The following is an 18,988-nucleotide window of genomic DNA, read 5'->3' as shown; positions in this document are numbered from 1 at the left end:
TTGATGCGCTGAATGGCCTGCTTCTGATCCTACATCTTATAGATTCTGTTTGGATATAATCAGAGCTGTGAGTAGTGAAAAGGCAGGGCTTAATCCTCCGTTTGGCAGTTGTTGATATGAAGATATTAAGAATCTAAAATTTCCCTCTTTCTCATTGCTCAATCAATAATGCCTTGGCATGGATGTTGGATATTATTTCCTTCAAATTTAACTCTCAATGGTGGTGGCTATTAAAATATAACACAGTTCAATTTAAAAATATGATTCCTCAGTTCTACATCTGAAAATAAGCCTCAGGGTGTGCTGTCTGGGAGACATTTCACTTTGACTTTCTGCCCAGTGTCCCTCACAGTCTCTCTCCACTAGGGGTCGGTTTGAGGCCGGAACCTTTCTGCAGGGGCGAGCGGCACCGGCCGGAACGCGGGGCGGGGCGGACCCTAGGGTCACGTGTTCAGCGGTAATGGCGGTGCCGATGGGAAACGTGTGAGAGCGGAGACGGAGAGAAAAAGGAGAAGGTTCCCCCCCCCCGGGACCGGACAGCGGCGGCAGTGATGGGGAGGTCCGGGCGGGTCAGTCCCGGCGTCGTCTCCATCCCCCCCCCGATATCCCACCCCCCCCGATGCCTCTCCCCCCGATGTCTCTCCCCCCGATATCTCTCCCCCCGATATCCCACCCCCCCCCGATATCCCACCCCCCCCCCCGATATCCCACCCCCCCCCGATATCCCACCCCCCCCCGATATCCCACCCCCCCCCCCGATATCCCACCCCCCCCCGATATCCCACCCCCCCCGATATCCCATCCCACCCCGATATGTCTCCCCCCTTGATATCTCTCCCCCCTGATATCCCATCCCCCCGATATCCCATCCCCCCGATATCCCACCCCCCCCGATATCCCACCCCCCCCGATATCCCATCCCCCCCGATATCCCATCCCCCCGATATCCCATCCCCCCCGATATGTCTCCCCCCTTGATATCTCTCCCCCCTGATATCCCATCCCCCCGATATCTCATCCCCCCCGATATCTCTCCCCCCTTGATATCTCATCCCCCCCCGATATCCCATCCCCCCCGATATCTCATATCCCCCCCGATATCCCACCCCCCCCCGATATCCCACCCCCCCCGATATCCCACCCCCCCCCGATATCCCACCCCCCCCCCGATATCCCACCCCCCCCGATATCCCATCCCCCCCCCGATATCCCACCCCCCCCCGATATCCCATCCCCCCCCCGATATCCCATCCCCCCCCCGATATCCCATCCCCCCCCCGATATCCCATCCCCCCCCCGATATCCCATCCCCCCCCCGATATCCCATCCCCCCCCGATATCCCATCCCCCCCCCCGATATCCCATCCCCCCCCGATATCCCATCCCCCCCACCACCCCCCCGATATCTCTCCCCCATCTCTCTCTGCCACCATCCTCTACTCCCACCACCCACTCCGTCCTCTCCCCCACAAACCTCCTTCCGTCACCACCCCCTACACCCTCCAAACAAACCATCATTGTTACCACTAATTTGTTTCAATCCCGTTTCAGTCCAAGACACAGAAGAAAATTCGTGCAGCGGCGATACAGCGTTCTCAGGAGGAATTTGCCACTGTCCCTCACACTTTCATCTTCCACCGAGGCCAAGTGGGTCAGAATGTTCACAAGCTGATCACTGACTTGAGGCGGCTTATGGAGCCTTACACTGCCCGGGCACTGAAGGTGGGTGCTGTTGTTGAAGCTCCATCCAGGTGAAGTGTCCTGTATTCTCCAGTGTAATGTTGGTAAATATGAGGTTATCCACTTTGGTTATATTGAGTGTATTCATTAATATCCTAACTTGACCAGAGCTGATGGGGAAGTGGAGGAAAGATGTTTCCATTTCGGGGAATATGGTGGTAGGGTACCATAGAAAGAGAACATTCAGCCCCTCATGCCGAGCCCAATGTTCAGGGGGAACACGGCTGATCTGTACATCAACTCAGTTTTTCTTCTTTATTCATTCACGGGTGAAAGTGCCACTGACTAGGCAGCACCCATCCCTAACTGCTGTGGGCCTGCAGTCACATAGAGGGCCAGACCAGGTAAGGATGGCAGTTTCCTTCCCTAAAGGAATATTAGTGATCCAGATGGGTTTTTCTGACAATTGACAGTGGATTCATGGTCATCTTTAGATTCTTAATCTAGATTTTTTTATATCCCATTTTATCCTTGTCCAACAAAGTTGTATTTAAAATTAATTCACGGTTACATTGTCATCCATTGTCCATCTCTAATTGCTCTTCAGAAGGTGGTGCTGCTGCAGCAGTCCATAATTGAGCTCTGATTGTGGGTAAGTGAAAGTTTCATTATCTGCTCAAAACAATTCATGGTGAGATTAGTACAGGAACAGTGACTTTATTGGACTGGTATGATCCAGAAACATGAGTTTACATTGCACCGTGAGCATCATTAATGAATTAATATGAACTATTATTTATTAGTGTGAGTGTTACTAATAGTGATGATGTATCAGTTAGATTGTAGTAAAAATCCATCTAGTTTGCCATGCCCTTTAGGAAAGGAAACCTGTCAGTTTTACATGGTATGGTCAATGTATGGCCCGAGAACCACAGGGACACATCATTGAACGATAAGGTCAAGCATTTATTCAGCCCGTTGAGATCAGCCCCTGTGGTCTGTCTGAAATGGATGATCAAACCACGCAGTGCTATTGAAGGGAGGTGGCTTTCTCCCACCTTCTCGAGCAATAAGTGCTGGCTTTGATGAAGATGCCCATATTCTGTGAATGATTTTAAAAGGACCCAGTCACAGATTAGGCCCATCCCCAGCCTGAGGCTCGACCAGGGAAAAAGTTTGGCTGATGCACCGCACAGTGAACGGCAAGTGATCCCAGGTCATCGAGTCATACAGCACGGAAACAGACCCTTCGGTCCAACTTGTCCCTGCTGACCACATATCCTTGATTAATCTAGTCCCATGTGCCAGCATTTGGCCCATATCCCTCTGAACCCTTCCTATTCATGTACCCATCCAGATGCATTTTAAAAGTTGTTATTGTATTGGTTTCCTCCACTTCCTCATGATTTTATAAACCTTTATAACATCACCCCTTCAGCCTCCAATGCTCCAGGGAAAATAGCCCAGCCTATTCAACTTCTCCCTCCAACTCTGACAATGTCCTTGTAAATCTTTTCTGCACCCTTGCAGGGTTAACAACATCCTTCCTATAGCAGGGTGACCAGAAATGCACACAGTATTCCAAGAGTGGCCTCACTAAAATGCCGTACAGCTGCAACAATGCACTGGCCAATAAAGGCAAGCATACCAAATGTCACCTTTACTATTCTATCTACCTGCAACTCACTGTCAAGGAACTAAGAACCCGCACTCCAGGTCTCTTTGTTCAGCAACACTCCCTAGGACCTTACCATTCAGTGTCTAAGTCCAGTCCTGATTTGCCTTTCGCAAATGCAGCACCTCACATTTATCTAAATTAAACTCCACCTGTCTGTTGCTGCTTGGCAGGGATAGAAGCAGCTCGTGTAAATGAGTTGAATAAATTAGACACGATTAAAGTGTGTGATTTCACTGAAATATTGGTGCGATGTGTTGATCCCACCCAGTGTCGGTGTCGCTATCTGACCTTGTATTGATGGGCTGATTGTGTGTTACTGTGTTCTCAGGTGCGGAAGAGGAACTTGCTGAAGGATTTTGTTGCTGTGGCTGGGCCACTTGGTGTGACACATTTCTTAATTTTTACTAAATCATCGACAAGTGTGAACTTTGTAAGTAAAATGGAAATTCTTCCTACAAGGAAGAAATGGTTTTCCCCTTCGTCATCTGTTATTAGTTTAGTGATTCTTTTATCAATGGAACTGTTCTTCACAATGTAATTGGCTTTGGCCACTTGAGTAATGAACCTATTTGCCACTGATGATATTGTTAGCTCCTGGTTTATTCTATTCTCGTATAGCAAACCCAGACAAAGTGCCACTGTGACCTGTTGCTCAGTGTCCAGCACTGATTTCTTGTTTTGTTACTTTCCCTGCTGGGATTTCAACTCGGCACATTCCTGATACGATACAGAATGTACAGCTTAGAAACAGGTCATTCGGGCCAATTTATTCAAGCTGGTGTTTCTGCTCTACTCAAGCCTCCTCCCATCTCTTCTTATCTTGCCTGTCTAACTCCTTCCCCCTCAAATGCTTTCTCTCTTCATACAATTCACTTCAGTCCCTCCCTGTGGGAGTGAAGTTTGTATTCCCACCATTCTGTGGGTGAAGACATTTCTCCTGAATTCCTGATGTGATTGTTTGGTGACCCATCTTCTGTTAATGGCTTCTAATTCTGCTGTTCCCCTCAGGAGGAATCTTGAGTAAAACCTGTCATTGATTCAAAGAGCTTGATTAGATCATCTCTCGGACTCTCAGCTGTTTGCTGATCAGTTTATCCACCGACAGATACTGCACTTGAACCACTGGAATAATACCAATGCACTGTATGATCAATCAGTTTTATAAGTTACACCACTAGATTATTGGAAATGAACATTTCAATAATAGATGTTAAAACTTTTAATAATTCTTTTATCATTTGAAAATCAGTGAGAGACAAAATTAGTCTGAAATGAGATCTCTACAAAGCTGCTAATAGATCCCTGTTAAACCATTCAACAATGTAGAGATTAGTGAAGAAATTTTAAATCAAGATATAAATAGAAATTTGACTTTGGGAATGCAAACTGAGATGATGCAATATCAAAAGACACCTTTCATCACTAATCAAAAGCTGTGAAGACAGAATCCAGTGGCAATCAATGAAGATATTTCTACCCCACTTTACTGAGATCCAAGACCCCTTCAGAACGACCAGTCCAGTTTGACCACTAGGTGACGAACATGGGAATATCCTCCCATTCCAAATGTTATCGGTGGAGAATTACCCCTAAAATGTAGCTTAAAGAAATGGCCATGAACGGCACATTGAAACATTACAAAACAAAGTCACACTAACTTACAGAAACTATTGTACCATGCTGGAGGGAAGAGGAGCTATTGCTATCTTGACATCCAGCTGCAATATCAGTTTAACAGAGGCCCTGGAAACTAACCATCTGCTGCCCTCTCTTGGCTTAGAGGTGATATTGATGTTAGGCTGGGAAAATGTTTTTGGCAGTGTGTGTGTGGGATTGTCTTCAGAATACTGACTTGCTTTATCTTTCCAACCATCCTTCAGAAAATTGCCCGTTTGCCAAGAGGCCCCACACTCACGTTCAAAGTTCACCAAGTAAGTGTTCCTATTCGGGTTTCCTGCCACAGCTTCATTGTAAGGTCAGTGGCCCCAAGTGCAGCTCTGACCTGGCACGCACCTGATAATCCAAGTATCACTTCTCTGGCAGATAGTTTCCAAATAAGTTATTGATTGAATTGCTGAATCGTTCAGTCTTGATATTATCTTGTCAAATCCACTTTGGAAATGTAACCAGATTGTTAAAGACTGATGCCTGTGATTACTGAGATCTCCATCATCACTGGATCACGTGATCACTGGGATTGAGGAAACTGAATAGGATTAACTTTAGTGTTTAGTCATTCACTATGTCTGAAGTGTGTTTTGTCGGTATTATTCATCTTTAGTGAAGAGTATTTAGCTCAGCTTGCTAACCTTGCTGACTCTTCTGGAGTGTCCTAAGCTCCTTTCAGTCTCTGTGGGAAGCCTTTTGTGTACTGGCCTCCAAAGACATGATTTTTGGTTTAAGCCCCAATCACATGGAGTGAGAACAGTATCTGGATCTAATTTGAGCCTCCCCATGTCTCAGTGCAGGACTGGGGCAGTGTGACATTGTCTGAGGCCCTCTTTCTTTAAACAAGCTAGTAAATCAAAGCCCCTGTTAGATTGACTGGCAGCTTGTGTGAAAGCTAAAGGTCCTGTAACATTGTTCAAAACAGCTCACAGCACATACCTGCCACCTGTGCAGTGCTTCCCTCCGCTTGGCGCAGACTTCTCTCCTGCCATTCACCCCAACCCTGGCACAGAGAAACCCCACCATCTGCAACCCCAGCTGACCCTGCCCTCCATCCCCCCCATTTAGGATTCTCGGATTTGAAAGGGTTTAACCATCTGGCCGACCAATTCTCTTGCTCATTGATCAGCTGCACTCGAATGTCTCGAAGCACCATGTTTCTGGGCCGATCCAGATGTCAGCATTATCTCTGTATTCACTCTCAATCCCCTGGGCCCTTTCTCTGGTCTAATGCCCTTAACTTCTGGGTAAAAGTTGAAGCTAGCTCTTACTGTATCACCACTGGCTTCAGGGGTTTGAGATGTTCTGAGCCACTTTTCCCCAGGTTTACGCTGTGTTTCCTGCGTTTCCCAGTATTCCCTGGTGAAAGACGTGGTCTCCTCCTTGAAGAGACACCGGATGCATGAGCAACAGTTTTACCATCATGCGTTGCTGGTGCTGAGTAACTTTGGAGGTGATGGAATGCACATCAAGCTGATGGCCACTGTTTTCCAGAATATGTTCCCATCCATCAATGTCTATAAGGTAAGAGCATGGATTTTATAGAGGGTGGGGGGGATGTGTGTGTGTGTGTGTGCGTGTGTGTGGGGAGTGGGAGAAGGGGTGTGGCAATTTGAGAGGGACAGACCAGAAATAAATGAAATTCTCCAATTCTCACTTGGTCTTAGCAGTTTGAGGTTTTATTTTATTGCCCATCCCTAATTGCTGGAGGACAATTAAGAGTCAACCACGAGTCCAGCATTGACAGCCCATGCCTTTGGAATCTTCTCTCTCTTACTCCCTCACCTTCTCTTGTGCTCTCTGTCCACCTGCCCCCCCACCCCCCCCCACCTCGCTCAGCTGTTCTCCAGCTCTCCCTGCCGCTCACCCCCTTGAACGCTCCCTTTCGCACTGTCTCCCCTCTCTCTTCCATCCATTAAGATGCACTTTAACCCCCTTCTCTTTGATCAAGCCTCCAGTCTCCGCCAATATCTGTTTTTGTGCCTCATAACTTTGGGGTGTTTTACAGCAGTAAAGGTGCTGCGTAAGTGCAAGTTGTTGTAAAACTGACTCAAAAACAATCAGCACCATGTTTCTGGGCTGATCCAGACGTCAGCATTATCTCTGTATTCACTCTCAATCCCCTGAGCTCGGCAAAAGAATCAAACTGATCAGGCTAGTGATGCTAATTGCTGTGCAGTGTGTTTGCTGGCAGGGGTCTGTGTGCCCAGTTGGGGTGGATTTTACTGTGATGCCTGTATCCTCGTGCTGTGCGAATGTCCTGTTTGAGTTGTATGTTGAAGACAGTATTGTCCAGTGTGTTGCATTGATGTTTCCTGTGCCCTAACCCTGTCTTGTCGGTTCCTTTACAGGTCGGGTTGAACGCTGTTAAAAGGTGTGTTCTGATCAATTACAACTCCAGTACACAGAGGGTCGACATCAGACACTAGTGAGTGAACATCCCATATCTCAGCCCCGCTTTATCGCTTTGGAGACGGATGTGGGAGATTATTCCCCGGGTCTTGGGGTGTGGGGAGTGTCAGTGAGTTACCCGCAAATTCTCGCAAGTGGGGATTGGGGATCTGATTGGGCAGGGTCAACGTGCACTTACCAAGAGGAGGTCATGTTCATCAAACTTGTGTTTTTTGAGGATGTCACTTACTGCGTAGATAGAGGAGAATGTTAGAAGTGTATTTGAATTTTCAGAAGGCCTTTGATAAGATCCCAGACAACAGGTAGGTAAACAGATTAGAGCACATGGGATTAGAGGTGAAGTGTACAGATTGAGAATTGGCTAACAGAGCAAAAACAAGCATTGCGAATGAACGGCTTGTAGCAAATGGGGAGCTGTAAGGGTCATTGCTGTGTTCCTAAACCTTATCAATGATTTGGATATAAGCATCAAATCATATCGAAGGCGCAGCACTAGACGGAGTTTAGGAAGGGGAGGAGGATTGGACTGGCATGTTGCAAAGGAGCATCAAGGAGATTTGTGAGTGAATAGGCTAGAACGTGGCCGATGGAAAATGATGTGAATAAATGTGAGGTTATCCACTTCAGGGGAAGAGACAGAACTACAGGAAGTTTCTTCAGTGGCAAGAGATTGGCGAGGTATTGATGTCCAAAGGGAACACAAATCTTGTGGATGAGTCACTAACAGCTTGCCCAAAGGTACAGCAAAACTAGGAAGGTGAATTATATATTGGCTTTCATTGCAAGGGCATTTGAGACTGGAACAAAGGTGTTTTGCTGTATAATGCCTGGAGGACAACATCTCCCTGAGGGGGTGTAGGGTCACTTGAATATTTCAGGGATGTGGTTGGTTAGTTTTAAGATTAGACAGATTGACTGTGATCTAATAACACTGCTGACTGAATGGCCTCTTGCCCTTCTGTGTAACCTTTTTTATAATGGGCATATCTTTCATGTCTGCAGCTCCATTAAAGTGATTCCTGTTGGGATGAGCCGGGGAGTGAAGAAGCTGCTCCAGGAGAAGTTCCCGAACATGAGCAGGTTTGAAGATATCAGCGATCTGCTGATGAAGTAAGTCAAGAGTTTCACAACCTTTCTGTCTCGAGCTAGCCCTGTTAGCAAGGTTCGTGATATCATTATTTGAGAATTTAGATTCTAATAGAAAAGGAAAATCTGTTTTAGTTTTTCATTTCTCTGAAGATCTGGTCTGTTTTTGTTTAAAAGGTCCCAAGTTATTTTGAGCCTTCAGTTCATCAAACCATATGGTTTCAGCTCAGTGACCAGCAAGCAGTGTGCGGAGATAGTTTTGAAGATATTTGATGACTTGAGTTTTACAGCCACTACAGAGAGTTGGTCAGAAGTTGGATTATAGTGGGCGAAGAGGCCCATAACAGCAGAAGTGATATCATTAGCAATTTTCAAGCAATCAGGGCTGGGCAGAGGTTGAGGGCTGTTGTTTTGAAGTCAGTGAGTAGAGAGCTGTGGGACTGTCAGGTAGAAAGTCCAACTTGGCTGTTGAAGACATGAGTTTAGGAAGCCCTCATTAAACAATGGATTGACAGTTTGTTTTTGAGGATCTTGAGGAGAGAGATTTGCTGAAGAAATATTATCTGGTTAATGTAAAGAAATATGCCAGAATATCCAATGAGAGCTTTTCCAGCTGAGCAAGACGCTTTAGTATGGGGATAGGGAGGACCCACCGAGCTCAAAGTGTCTGTAAGTGAGTGCTGATTTATCTGTAAGAGATAAATCTTTGTGATGTTTGTAACAAGATCATTCTAATTGTTTTTGTCTGGTGTAATAGCACTTGTTTTATTCCCTTGTGTAAGAAGTTTCTTTTCTGTTGGAAGTATATTGGCAGACTCTTATGAGAAAAACAGAGTCTATTGGGCTAGGTTGCAGACTTTGCTACCATCACTGAGATCATTAAACACCCCTCAGCTTTTATTCTGTTGGCCCTGGCATTAGGCAGTCTGTCTGTATGGGGCAGGAGCCATCCGTCAATGACGCCCTGCTCCTGCTTATTAAGGGTCTGGATTATTAATTTTGTTTTAATTACACGTGTATGGTCAGCATTCCCTTGCAATTCCCTGTTGGTACTACGTGAAACTGTGGCTTTGGGGCTCGGATGTTTTAGCTTGTGATCTATAACTTCGTACGTAAATGCTATAAAATTGGTTAAGGATTGGCTTCAGTTGTGCCCCTCACTGACTGACCTTCTGGATGAGAGTGCAGGCGTAAGGCACATGGTCACTCTCGCGTGTTGCCAGTTTGAGTCGCAGATACTCAGGTTTTCTGGCTGTATAATGACATAACTTTCTCTTTGAATGATTTCCCTCTCGATTTGACATTCTGTCTCTCTCCCTCTCTACGTCCTATCACATTCAACCACAGAATTGTCAGGGTATTTATCCACGAACAGCCCACTGAGTCTAAACTACAGCTTGGTGCAGCTTTAGTTTTTTTTCCCCTCTTGGTCCTTCATTGGGCTCTGTCGTGTGCTTGATACCAATCTTCCCTAAATAAAGAGAGATCCTGAGCTATTTCTTTCTGTCTGAACTGCAGGGGAGCCAATCTGTCTGAGAGTGAAGCTGAACAGGATGGGGAACACAACATAACGGAGCTGCCGCAGGTCTGTGCAGGCCGGGGGAATCTGCAGGCCCAGCAGAGCGCCATTCGACTCACCGAGGTCAGTGCCAGTGCGTCCACTTTCTGTTCACAGCCCTCTTAGGCTATCCTCCAGGCGGGGCCCAGGCTCTGAGTACTGGGAAAGGAGCTCTGCGTGACTGTTAGAAACTCCACCCTCCTGTTCGTCAGGTGGCCCAGATAGGAGCAACTGCACTCTGTTGGTAGTTAATTTCATTGAGAACCTTCTCCATTAACATTCAGTATCTGCCACACTGTTGGGGAGCAGGCAATTAGTTAATGTATCCTTGAGCAGACCATTCCAGGTTACACGTCAGGATGGTGCTGCCAGACCACTGCTGCCTGCTGTCACTGCCCTTAGCAGTGATGGCAACGAGAGAGAGTGGGGGCTGTCAGCCTGTGCCCTGTCCTCAGGCTTCTAAAGCCATGTTAACTAGAGACCTGGTGACCTGTCATTCTGATCTCAGACCTGAGGGGACAGGCTCAGGCTGGCAGCAATGTTCGTGTTAACTCTAACCCGACCTCTTTGTGCAATCCCACCCTTTAGATTGGCCCTCGATTGTCCCTGGAGCTGGTGAAGATTCAGGAGGGGATGTGCGATGGACAAGTGATGTATCATTCTTTCAGTAAGTGTCAATAAGCAGACAGAGGCTATGGGCTTATTGATCTATAGGCAAGGAGGTCAGGGGTCACAGGCTTACCTGTTGGTGTGGGGTCAGGGGTCAGGCTCACCTGTCGGTGTGGGGACAAGGGGTCAGGCTGAGCTGTCGGTGTGGAGGCGGGGTGCGGGTAACCTGTCAGTGTGGGGACAGGGGTCATGCTCACTTGTCAGTGTGGGGGCGGGGGTCAGGCTCACCTGTCGGTGTGGGGGCGGAGTGCGGGTAACCTGTCGGTGTGGGTGTGGGGTGGCCGTAGTTGCCTGTTGTGGATGTGGGGACTTGATGCTTTGAGGCTAGAGGTGGGAACATGTCTGTTTTTGAAAACCTCCCTTTGAGCATTGCTCACGTTGTTCCATCGAAGAACTGACTGACATTGTGGTGCAGAAGGGTTTAGAGCAGCAACCCACAGCAGAGGAAGATCCCAGACACAGCCTGTGATGTCAGGCCAATGCTGGGAGCACCATAGTGTCCATTAGGCAGTGCTGTCCAAGCCCCTGTTCACTGAATACACTGTCTGTTTGGCTGTGACACTGTTCATGGTCGAATGTCCTCTCACTGCAGGGCTCTCCGGTATATAATGGCTCTGAGTGTGTAAGTGTTTCCCGTTAAGCCGGAAACGTACACAGTATTTTCAAGAGGGCGGTGTTTACAAATGGTTGCGTAATATATCCAATCTTTCCGTCTCCAGTCCAAAAGACAGAGGAGGAACTCCAGGAGCTCCTTCAGCAGCGAGAGAAGCGACAGAAGCTGAAAGAAGAAAGACGCAAAAAACAAGAAGGAGACATTCGTCGCAAACAGAGGGAGCGTGAGCTGCACAAGTGAGTGAACCCACCTTCCATGTTCACGCTCCACCTCCATCAGAGCACTGTCCCACTGGCACCAGCTGCATCATTTCCTGGCTCTCACGCTGGCAATGCCAACCCACACTGACCCAGGCCATCATCGCCTCAGGAGTGTGCCATTATCTGTGCTTGCTCATGTTCTTGAGTCCACCGATCCACGTCTTTAGTTTCAACACAGTGACAGCCCAAGTAACTCCCTCCCAATCTCTCTGGGAATGGGGTTATTGATCTTTCTCAGTGCCAGTGTTGTGTAGTGAGGAGAAATTGAGGAAACTAGGGTCTGTATACTGTAAGGTTTTAAAGAATGAGAGGTGATCTCGTGTAACTGTATACACAATCCTTACTCAACTTGACAGGGTGGACCTAGATCAGATGTTTTTCCCTGTAATTCTGGAACCAGCCTGAGAAGCTGTGGAAGTTTGAACCTACTCAATGATCTAAGCATAAATTGATAAATTACTGGAGACTAAATTACCCCGATGGATTGAAGATGGTGTTGGGGAATGGCATTGAGGTCAATAATCAGCCATAATCTAGAATGGCAGGTAGGATTGATGGGCTGAATGACCTGCTCCTGTCCCTGTGTAAAATAAAATCATCTAATTTGTATTGGATTTGATCACTTGCTCCCATCGCTGGATCACTCACTCAGTCCTATAGACTAAATTTGCATTTGGACAGAGCAAATGATCGGTCATGATCTGGACCCTTTTAAAAAAAACTTCTGCTGCATCTATCTGTTTTTCAATCTAATGCACCCAGTGTTTACGTAATAATTAATTCCATCCAATCTCTCCTTCCACCTCTCACTTTCTGGTCGGGTGAGGAAAGTCAGTAGGAACGTCAATGCGATGTGGCCAGCCATTAGTGCAGGAGCTGTAACTGAGAGTTAGTGACAGAGAGACGGCGAGGTTGTGGGTATCAGTGTGTGGGAGGTGATGGTTGCAAACACATCCTGACAGGGAGTGAGACAGAGTGAGGAAGAAGCAGCACAAATGGAGCATTGAGTAGGAGGCTGCAGGGAGATTGGCTCAGAGAAATGGATCTCAACTGGACTGAAAATCAGGAACGTCATCCTTCATCTTCATATCTTTTTTTCAGGAAAAGAAGTCTGGCTGGAATGGGGAGGAATGTTGAGGGTGACAGAGACGAAGAGGAGGTTGAGGACCCATGCACTGAGGAGAAGGGGATTCAGAGTGACCAGGATAACAGTGACTCAGACCGAGAGTATTATCGCCAGGAGGTTGGCATTGAGCCAGATGATGGTAACAGTTTATTTCATTTTATCAAAGATTGCAGATGTTTGACGAGAGAAAACCTTTGACAATATCAGCAGAGCTCGTGAAGCCTACGTTTGTTTTGTTTTCTTCTTCCACGGATGTAGGTGTCACTGGCAAGGCCAGTATTTGTCATCCATCCCTGACTGGTTTGTTATCACTTTCAGAGAGCTTTTCAGCCTCATTCACATTGCTCAGGGTCTGGAGTTGTGAAGAGGCCAGACCAGGTAAAGGCAGCAGAGGGGATAGCACTGCTGCCTGTGAGCGCCAGGGACCCGGGTTCGATTCCACCCTCGGGCAACTGTCCGTGTGGAGTTTGCACATTCTTCCCGTCTCTGCATGGGTTTCTTCTGGGTGCTCTGGTTTCCTCCCACAGTCCAAAGATGTGCAGGCTAGGTGGATTGGCCATGCTAAATTGCTCGTAGTGTTCAGGGATGTGTAGATCAGGTGGGTTATAGGCGGATGGGTCTCAGTGGAATGAGTTGAGGATCGATGTGGACTTGCTGGGCTGAAGGGCCTGTTTCCACACTGTAGGAATTCTATTATATAATCTATGATTTCCTAAAGGAAATTAGTGATTGTTTGGGTCTTTATGTCAGTCAGAGACTTGGGTGTGTTGGTTTTAAATAAACCTGCTCCCTGTCTGCTGCAGAAATTCATTGTTTGTTTGGGATCTCTTGGTCCAATCCATATAAGATAATGGGTCAAGTCACAAAATTAAACAGAAACCTTCCTCTTCGCTTCAGTGTCAGGTATCTTCATTAATGTTTAGAAACACTAATTTCAAGTATTGTTGTGGCTGCGCTAGGAAGTGAAGCTGATAATTATACTTCTTCACTCCACAGCTGTAATAGAACATATAAAATCCCAATGAAACCACCAAGTTGATCTATTTGTTCCACAGATGGCTACTCAGGACAAAAACAGTTCATACCAGGTAGCTACAGGAATAATAAAGAATAGCAATTTATTGTCACACTTTCACAAAACACAAAGATAAGCAAGCATTTCTAAATCTTCAACTATGTAAGTTAAATTGAGCTCCTTCAAAACTCCAAATCTACACATACTCAATCGCAGCACAGACAAAAGTCATATAGTTTTAACACAGTATGGGTGAAAAAAGAATACAGAAGAAAATGGAATTCCAAAGGTCAAAAGTCTAGGCCACTGTTAAACTATTTTCTGTCAATTGTTTTGATTTTAGCAAAAAGGAAATCTTCCTCCAGTGGCTGATCAGGTAGACCTAGGCCTTGTTGGAATTATTTCTTTTAAGCCTGCTTGTTTTTTTTCTATCTGTTTCTCCATATGGAGAGGGGGAGCTGGAGGCTTTCAGTTCATAGGCTATGGGTAATTTCCTCTGCTGCCTTGTAGTTTTTTAATGCATTACAGCTCAGTCAATCACAGTGCTCAGAATTTCCTTGACTCAAAAGTCTCCAAGCACCGCTCAGTCTCAAATTCTCTCTCTCACAGTTTCTGAAAACAACACTACACACAGCTCCAAAATGCAGCACTTGGTTTTTAAGTTGCAAAGTTCTTATTGTAGTCGAGTTAGCTAGAACTGCAGAATCTGGAGTCAGAGATAACACAGTGTGGAACTGGAGGAGCACAGCAGGCCAGGCAGCATCAGAGGAGCAGGAAAGCTGATGTTTCAGGTTGGGACCCTTCTTCAGAAAATGAAAGGTCAGCTTTCCTGCTCTTCTGATGCTGCCTGGCCTGCTGTGTTCCTTTAAACACTCATTATATATGAATTACAGCTGTTCAGCTTCCATTTCAGTTTATCATTGCAAAAGAGAAAGCTATCTAGTCTCTTACATCGTCATGTCAAATTTTTATTCTGAAGCCCTCCCTAAACCTGCATGGTCTTTTCATAATTTATCACCAACATTAATCTGTGGCCTTCATTGCTGTGAATGTTCCCTACAACCAATGGTCAGTTAGAAGTAAAGCAACTGTAATTACCCTTAACAATGAATTCCAAAATGATGATGAACGATGAGCAAATATATGAACTTCATGCTGTTGTCTGAACAGATTTCTGGAAACATTTGTAGCTATGCTGCCTCAAAAGTACATTGTAAATTTGAGTTTTATTTTTGATTAACGTATAAAAGCAAAGGTCATGTATGGTTACAAGATAATGTATGATTTAGAAGGGGTGGACGCTGGAAAGTTGTTTCCATTAGGCGGGGAGACTAGGATCCGTGGGTACAGCCTTAAAATTAGAGGGGGTAAATTTAAAACTGAAATGAGACGACATTTCTTCAGCCAGAGAGTGGTGGGCTTGTGGAATTTGTTGCCACGGAGCACAGTGGAGGCCGGGACGTTAGATGCCTTCAAGGCAGAAATCGACAAATTCTTGATCTCAAAAGGAATCGGGATACGGGGAGAGTGCAGGGAAGTGGTGTTGAAATGCCCATCAGCCATGATTTAAATGGCGGAGTGGTCTTGATGGGCCGAAGGGCCTTACTTCCACTCCTATGTCTTATGGTCATTTACAAACTTTACTTTCTACTTGAAGCCTTCAATGTATGCACAAGAACAAAAGGAAATGCAGTTCTCAGGCAGCAAGCCTTGGGGTCTTATCCACGTGGTCTGTCTGACTGCCAATTGTTTGGATTTCGTTAGCATTCTGTGGCTACATTGAATACACTGAAATGTGATTGACACAGTTCATTTCTGCAATCTTATGTGGGCCTGCTTTTAGAATAGGTTATTGTAAAAACCCATGGCAGTGACTGGCACTTGGATAGAGAAGCATTGCAGAAATATATAATGTCTGTGGGTTTTTCACGGAACTGTCCATGAGTGAACGTGGTAAAAGAATAATAAACAACTCAAAGGGTGTTAACATAATTTGTAGTTCAACAAAAGCAGAACACAATAGGAGCGATTTTAATCTCACTTGTTTGCCTTGGAAATGGGGTGTGGTACTCGTTTTAACTCAGTTTCAGCTGATCCTGCAGATTCATGGTTAATGTTGGCCTAATATTTCTTGAATGGCATACAGTATTGATGTAAGAATACACATAAATCTCCCTTTATCCTGTTGAGACTTGTCCTATCACAATGTGTCACAGATAGAGCAGACACTGTTTGGGACAGAGTTAGTAAAAGGCACTCCGCTGGATCCTGTTAACTTGTCTGCAGGGCTTAACAATTGCAACATTTTTTTTCCTCGTTGGCATTATGTTTTTCAGAACTGATTTGTATTTTTTTCCTCAGACCTATTTCCAGGAGCTTTGCAGGGAAAAAGGAAGAGGAACAAATCCCCACAATTGGTCAGGAAGCGGGCTAAGGGTCCTGAAAGAGCACCCAGCAAGAAGGCCACCAGCTCAGACTCAGGCAGAAGCAAAAAGAGGAGGATAAAAGGGAGGAAACACCGACTTATTGGGACTCACCTGATCAACTCCAAATTCATGGGCTCTGCTCTCAAGGGTAAAGCGCATCAAGGCCTGAGTTCCAAGGCCAAAGGTCAACCTCAGAGGAAACACAAAATGAAAAGTTGATCAGAAAATGAAAATAAAACCAAAGACTGCACTGGACAATAAAAATAAATTTGTTTGATTTAGATAATGGTTTCTCCAGTTTGTAGGCCACATCAGAAGCTCTGGTTTATCCAGTGATGGGCTGGAATGTGGATTTAGTCCTAGAAACTCTCCATCCCACAGAATATAAATCAGAAAGGGAGACAAGGAGTTTTAAAGAACAAAGTATACACCAATGGCAGCTACTTTATTTATTTGGATGGGAGTTGGGGTGATGATAAATCTGATGCTTGTGACTCAACGTTGGGATTTTTTTTTGAGTGAGCTCCTTTTGGAACTCTGTTTCCCCCTGAGAAAAAAATGCTTTGTAACTGGGACCCAGTCTCTGGCAGCGATGGGAGGTGAACAGAGGGACTGCACAGAATTATTGCTGCTGCAATAGAGCTAGGGGTGTTTCAGAAAGAGCTTCCAATAGATTGCACTGGGAATTATGAGCTATTTCTTCCCAGAGTCTCTGAATCAGGAGTCACCTGTGTACTTACACCATGAGGCCATCTTGTGCTCTTCCTCTGCCTATTTGAAGAAAGGTGTTGAAGAGCAGGTAAATGTCATGGGGGTGGGATTGAGGTGAGTGGAGAGGACAAGAGAGGGAATACACAGGCTGGAGGGTACGGAGATCCAGGAGTGTGTGTGCTGCTCTGTCCCTGTCTCACCTGGGGAGAGGGTTGTGACTCAGTCACAGACAGTGATTTGAGGATAAAATATTGTAAAGGGACAACCTTCAAAACTGACCTCACTTGGTATCAGAGATAATGGGAACTGCAGATGCTGGAGAATCCCAGATAACAAAGTGTGGAGCTGGATGGACACAGCAGGCCAAGCAGCATCTCAGGAGCACAAAAGCTGACGTTTCGGGCCTAGACCCTTCTTCAGAAAAGGGTTTTCTTTTCTGATGAAGGGTCTAGGCCTGAAACGTCAGCTTTTGTGCTCCTGAGATGCTGCTTGGCCTGCTGTGTTCATCCAGGTCCACACTTTGTTATCTCACTTTTTGTATCTGACATGTTGAAAGTAAATATCCCAGAGATGATAAGGTGCTCTAACTGAACTCCTCGCTGGGCGTTTCTAGCTGCTGAGTGAGTGAGCACAGGTTCAGACAAGTTTCTGGTTCCCAGTGGGACTATGATGTCGATGTGAGTGAGTGAACAGAGGTTGCATCGAAAGCACATGCACAACTTCACATAAAGCTCCAGCTCCCTATGACCATGAGTGCTGGTAGAATTTGTCTCCTGCCTGTTTTGATGCCCAGGCTGATGGGATTGTAGCAGTCAGTAATCTTCTGGATGATCGTAGTGTGTCCATTTGGGCTCCCTCTGATTTATTTCACTCCCATCCCAGAACCTGCCCTCTAATACAGCCTGCCACTTGCAGGAAGGGTAGTGGGGACAGAGGAACCCGGATGATTGAATTAAAGCCTGGCTGAATGGATTCCACCAACTTTGTGGCACACACTTTCTGCCAAGCTGGCCACATTGCAGCTTGTATTGATTATGTTCCAGTTCATAATTCTCCAGCTCCCAGTGGGAGTTGATGGATAAAGCTAGTTGGGTAAAATTCTCACACACGTGTGCACTGTCAATGTATCACCCAGAATCTCTCCAGAAACCAAGAGGTGATTGGTATTCCTGTGGAATTCTGATGGTTAATATAATCTGTGATTCACAAGGCTGGTCTGCATAAAAACCATTATAATCTCCTGCCTCCTACAATAAAACTCTGCTATTTAGGTCCAGTAGTTCCCAACACCATCCCTCTCCCTAATAACAGCCCAAGGTTAAGCCAGTTTATTCACAACATGCTGTCATGTTTGTTGACTGAGATGAACCTAATTTTATGTTCTATACCATCAGTAAAGGCTTGGACATTTCCACCTCTGTAACACCACACCTCAGTCCTTGTTCCAGCTCCTATGTTGATGAAACATTTAGGTGTGGCTTATGTACCTCAAAGCTTTCCTGTTCCAACACACTCCTGCTGGTTTCACTCATTCTATCAATCATTATCTTGCCAGCCGCATCCTGACTTGTGGTAATCTCTGTTTCCTTATCACACTTACGCTCACTGAGCTACACTGGGTCCTAATCAAGCAACTTCAAAATTCTCATTTTGAACTCCTCGGTGGCTTTGCCTTTTCCAATCTTCATAATCTCACCACCCACAGCCCTTTGTGGTATCGACTTTCTGGCCTTTTATGCATCCCCAATTATAATTGCTCTACAGTTGGGTGCTGACTTAGAAGAGAGGTGAAGGAGGGAATTTCAATGTTAAGGATGGTCCTTAAAACTGTATCTGTAACCAAAAACTCCCGGTCTGGAAGCTTCACAACGTTTAAACAAAAGACAACCGATTTCACTGAGCTGTGCATTCCCTGCTGTAGGAGAGAAACTATTTGTTTCTGATCTCTGGTTCCTCCTGAACCTGCCCTAAAGGTTATCAAACTCTTACATTGCCTAAACTAAACTCAATTCCTGTTGATTCCACGTGAATGCCTTTCAATGTTTAGACAATTTCAATGTAAACTGCACAGGACAAATAATGTTGC

The 18,988-nt window shown here is 45.7% G+C and overlaps 1 protein-coding gene across 1 annotated transcript in view; it reads left to right on the top strand.

Annotated features, from left to right (window-relative positions):
• The first annotated feature begins 426 nt into the window (after window positions 1–426).
• Window positions 427–18,988, top strand: part of ppan (peter pan homolog) — a 32,391-nt gene continuing 13,829 nt past the window's right edge. Inside the window, exons 1-13 of the mRNA XM_059640008.1 lie at window positions 427–569; window positions 1,552–1,722; window positions 3,687–3,788; window positions 5,239–5,289; window positions 6,380–6,550; window positions 7,378–7,454; window positions 8,441–8,548; window positions 10,043–10,166; window positions 10,671–10,749; window positions 11,471–11,600; window positions 12,726–12,889; window positions 16,127–16,405; window positions 16,899–17,016. Coding sequence (XP_059495991.1) covers window positions 552–569; window positions 1,552–1,722; window positions 3,687–3,788; window positions 5,239–5,289; window positions 6,380–6,550; window positions 7,378–7,454; window positions 8,441–8,548; window positions 10,043–10,166; window positions 10,671–10,749; window positions 11,471–11,600; window positions 12,726–12,889; window positions 16,127–16,405; window positions 16,899–17,016 — 1,592 coding nt within the window. The 5' untranslated portion in view covers window positions 427–551. The remainder of the gene's footprint in view (window positions 570–1,551; window positions 1,723–3,686; window positions 3,789–5,238; window positions 5,290–6,379; window positions 6,551–7,377; window positions 7,455–8,440; window positions 8,549–10,042; window positions 10,167–10,670; window positions 10,750–11,470; window positions 11,601–12,725; window positions 12,890–16,126; window positions 16,406–16,898; window positions 17,017–18,988) is intronic.

Source organism: Stegostoma tigrinum, chromosome 35 (assembly GCF_030684315.1).
Source record: "Stegostoma tigrinum isolate sSteTig4 chromosome 35, sSteTig4.hap1, whole genome shotgun sequence".
Taxonomy (NCBI): domain Eukaryota; kingdom Metazoa; phylum Chordata; class Chondrichthyes; order Orectolobiformes; family Stegostomatidae; genus Stegostoma; species Stegostoma tigrinum.
Note: the sequence above shows the minus strand (reverse complement) of the source record. Positions and strands in the feature narration are given on the sequence as shown.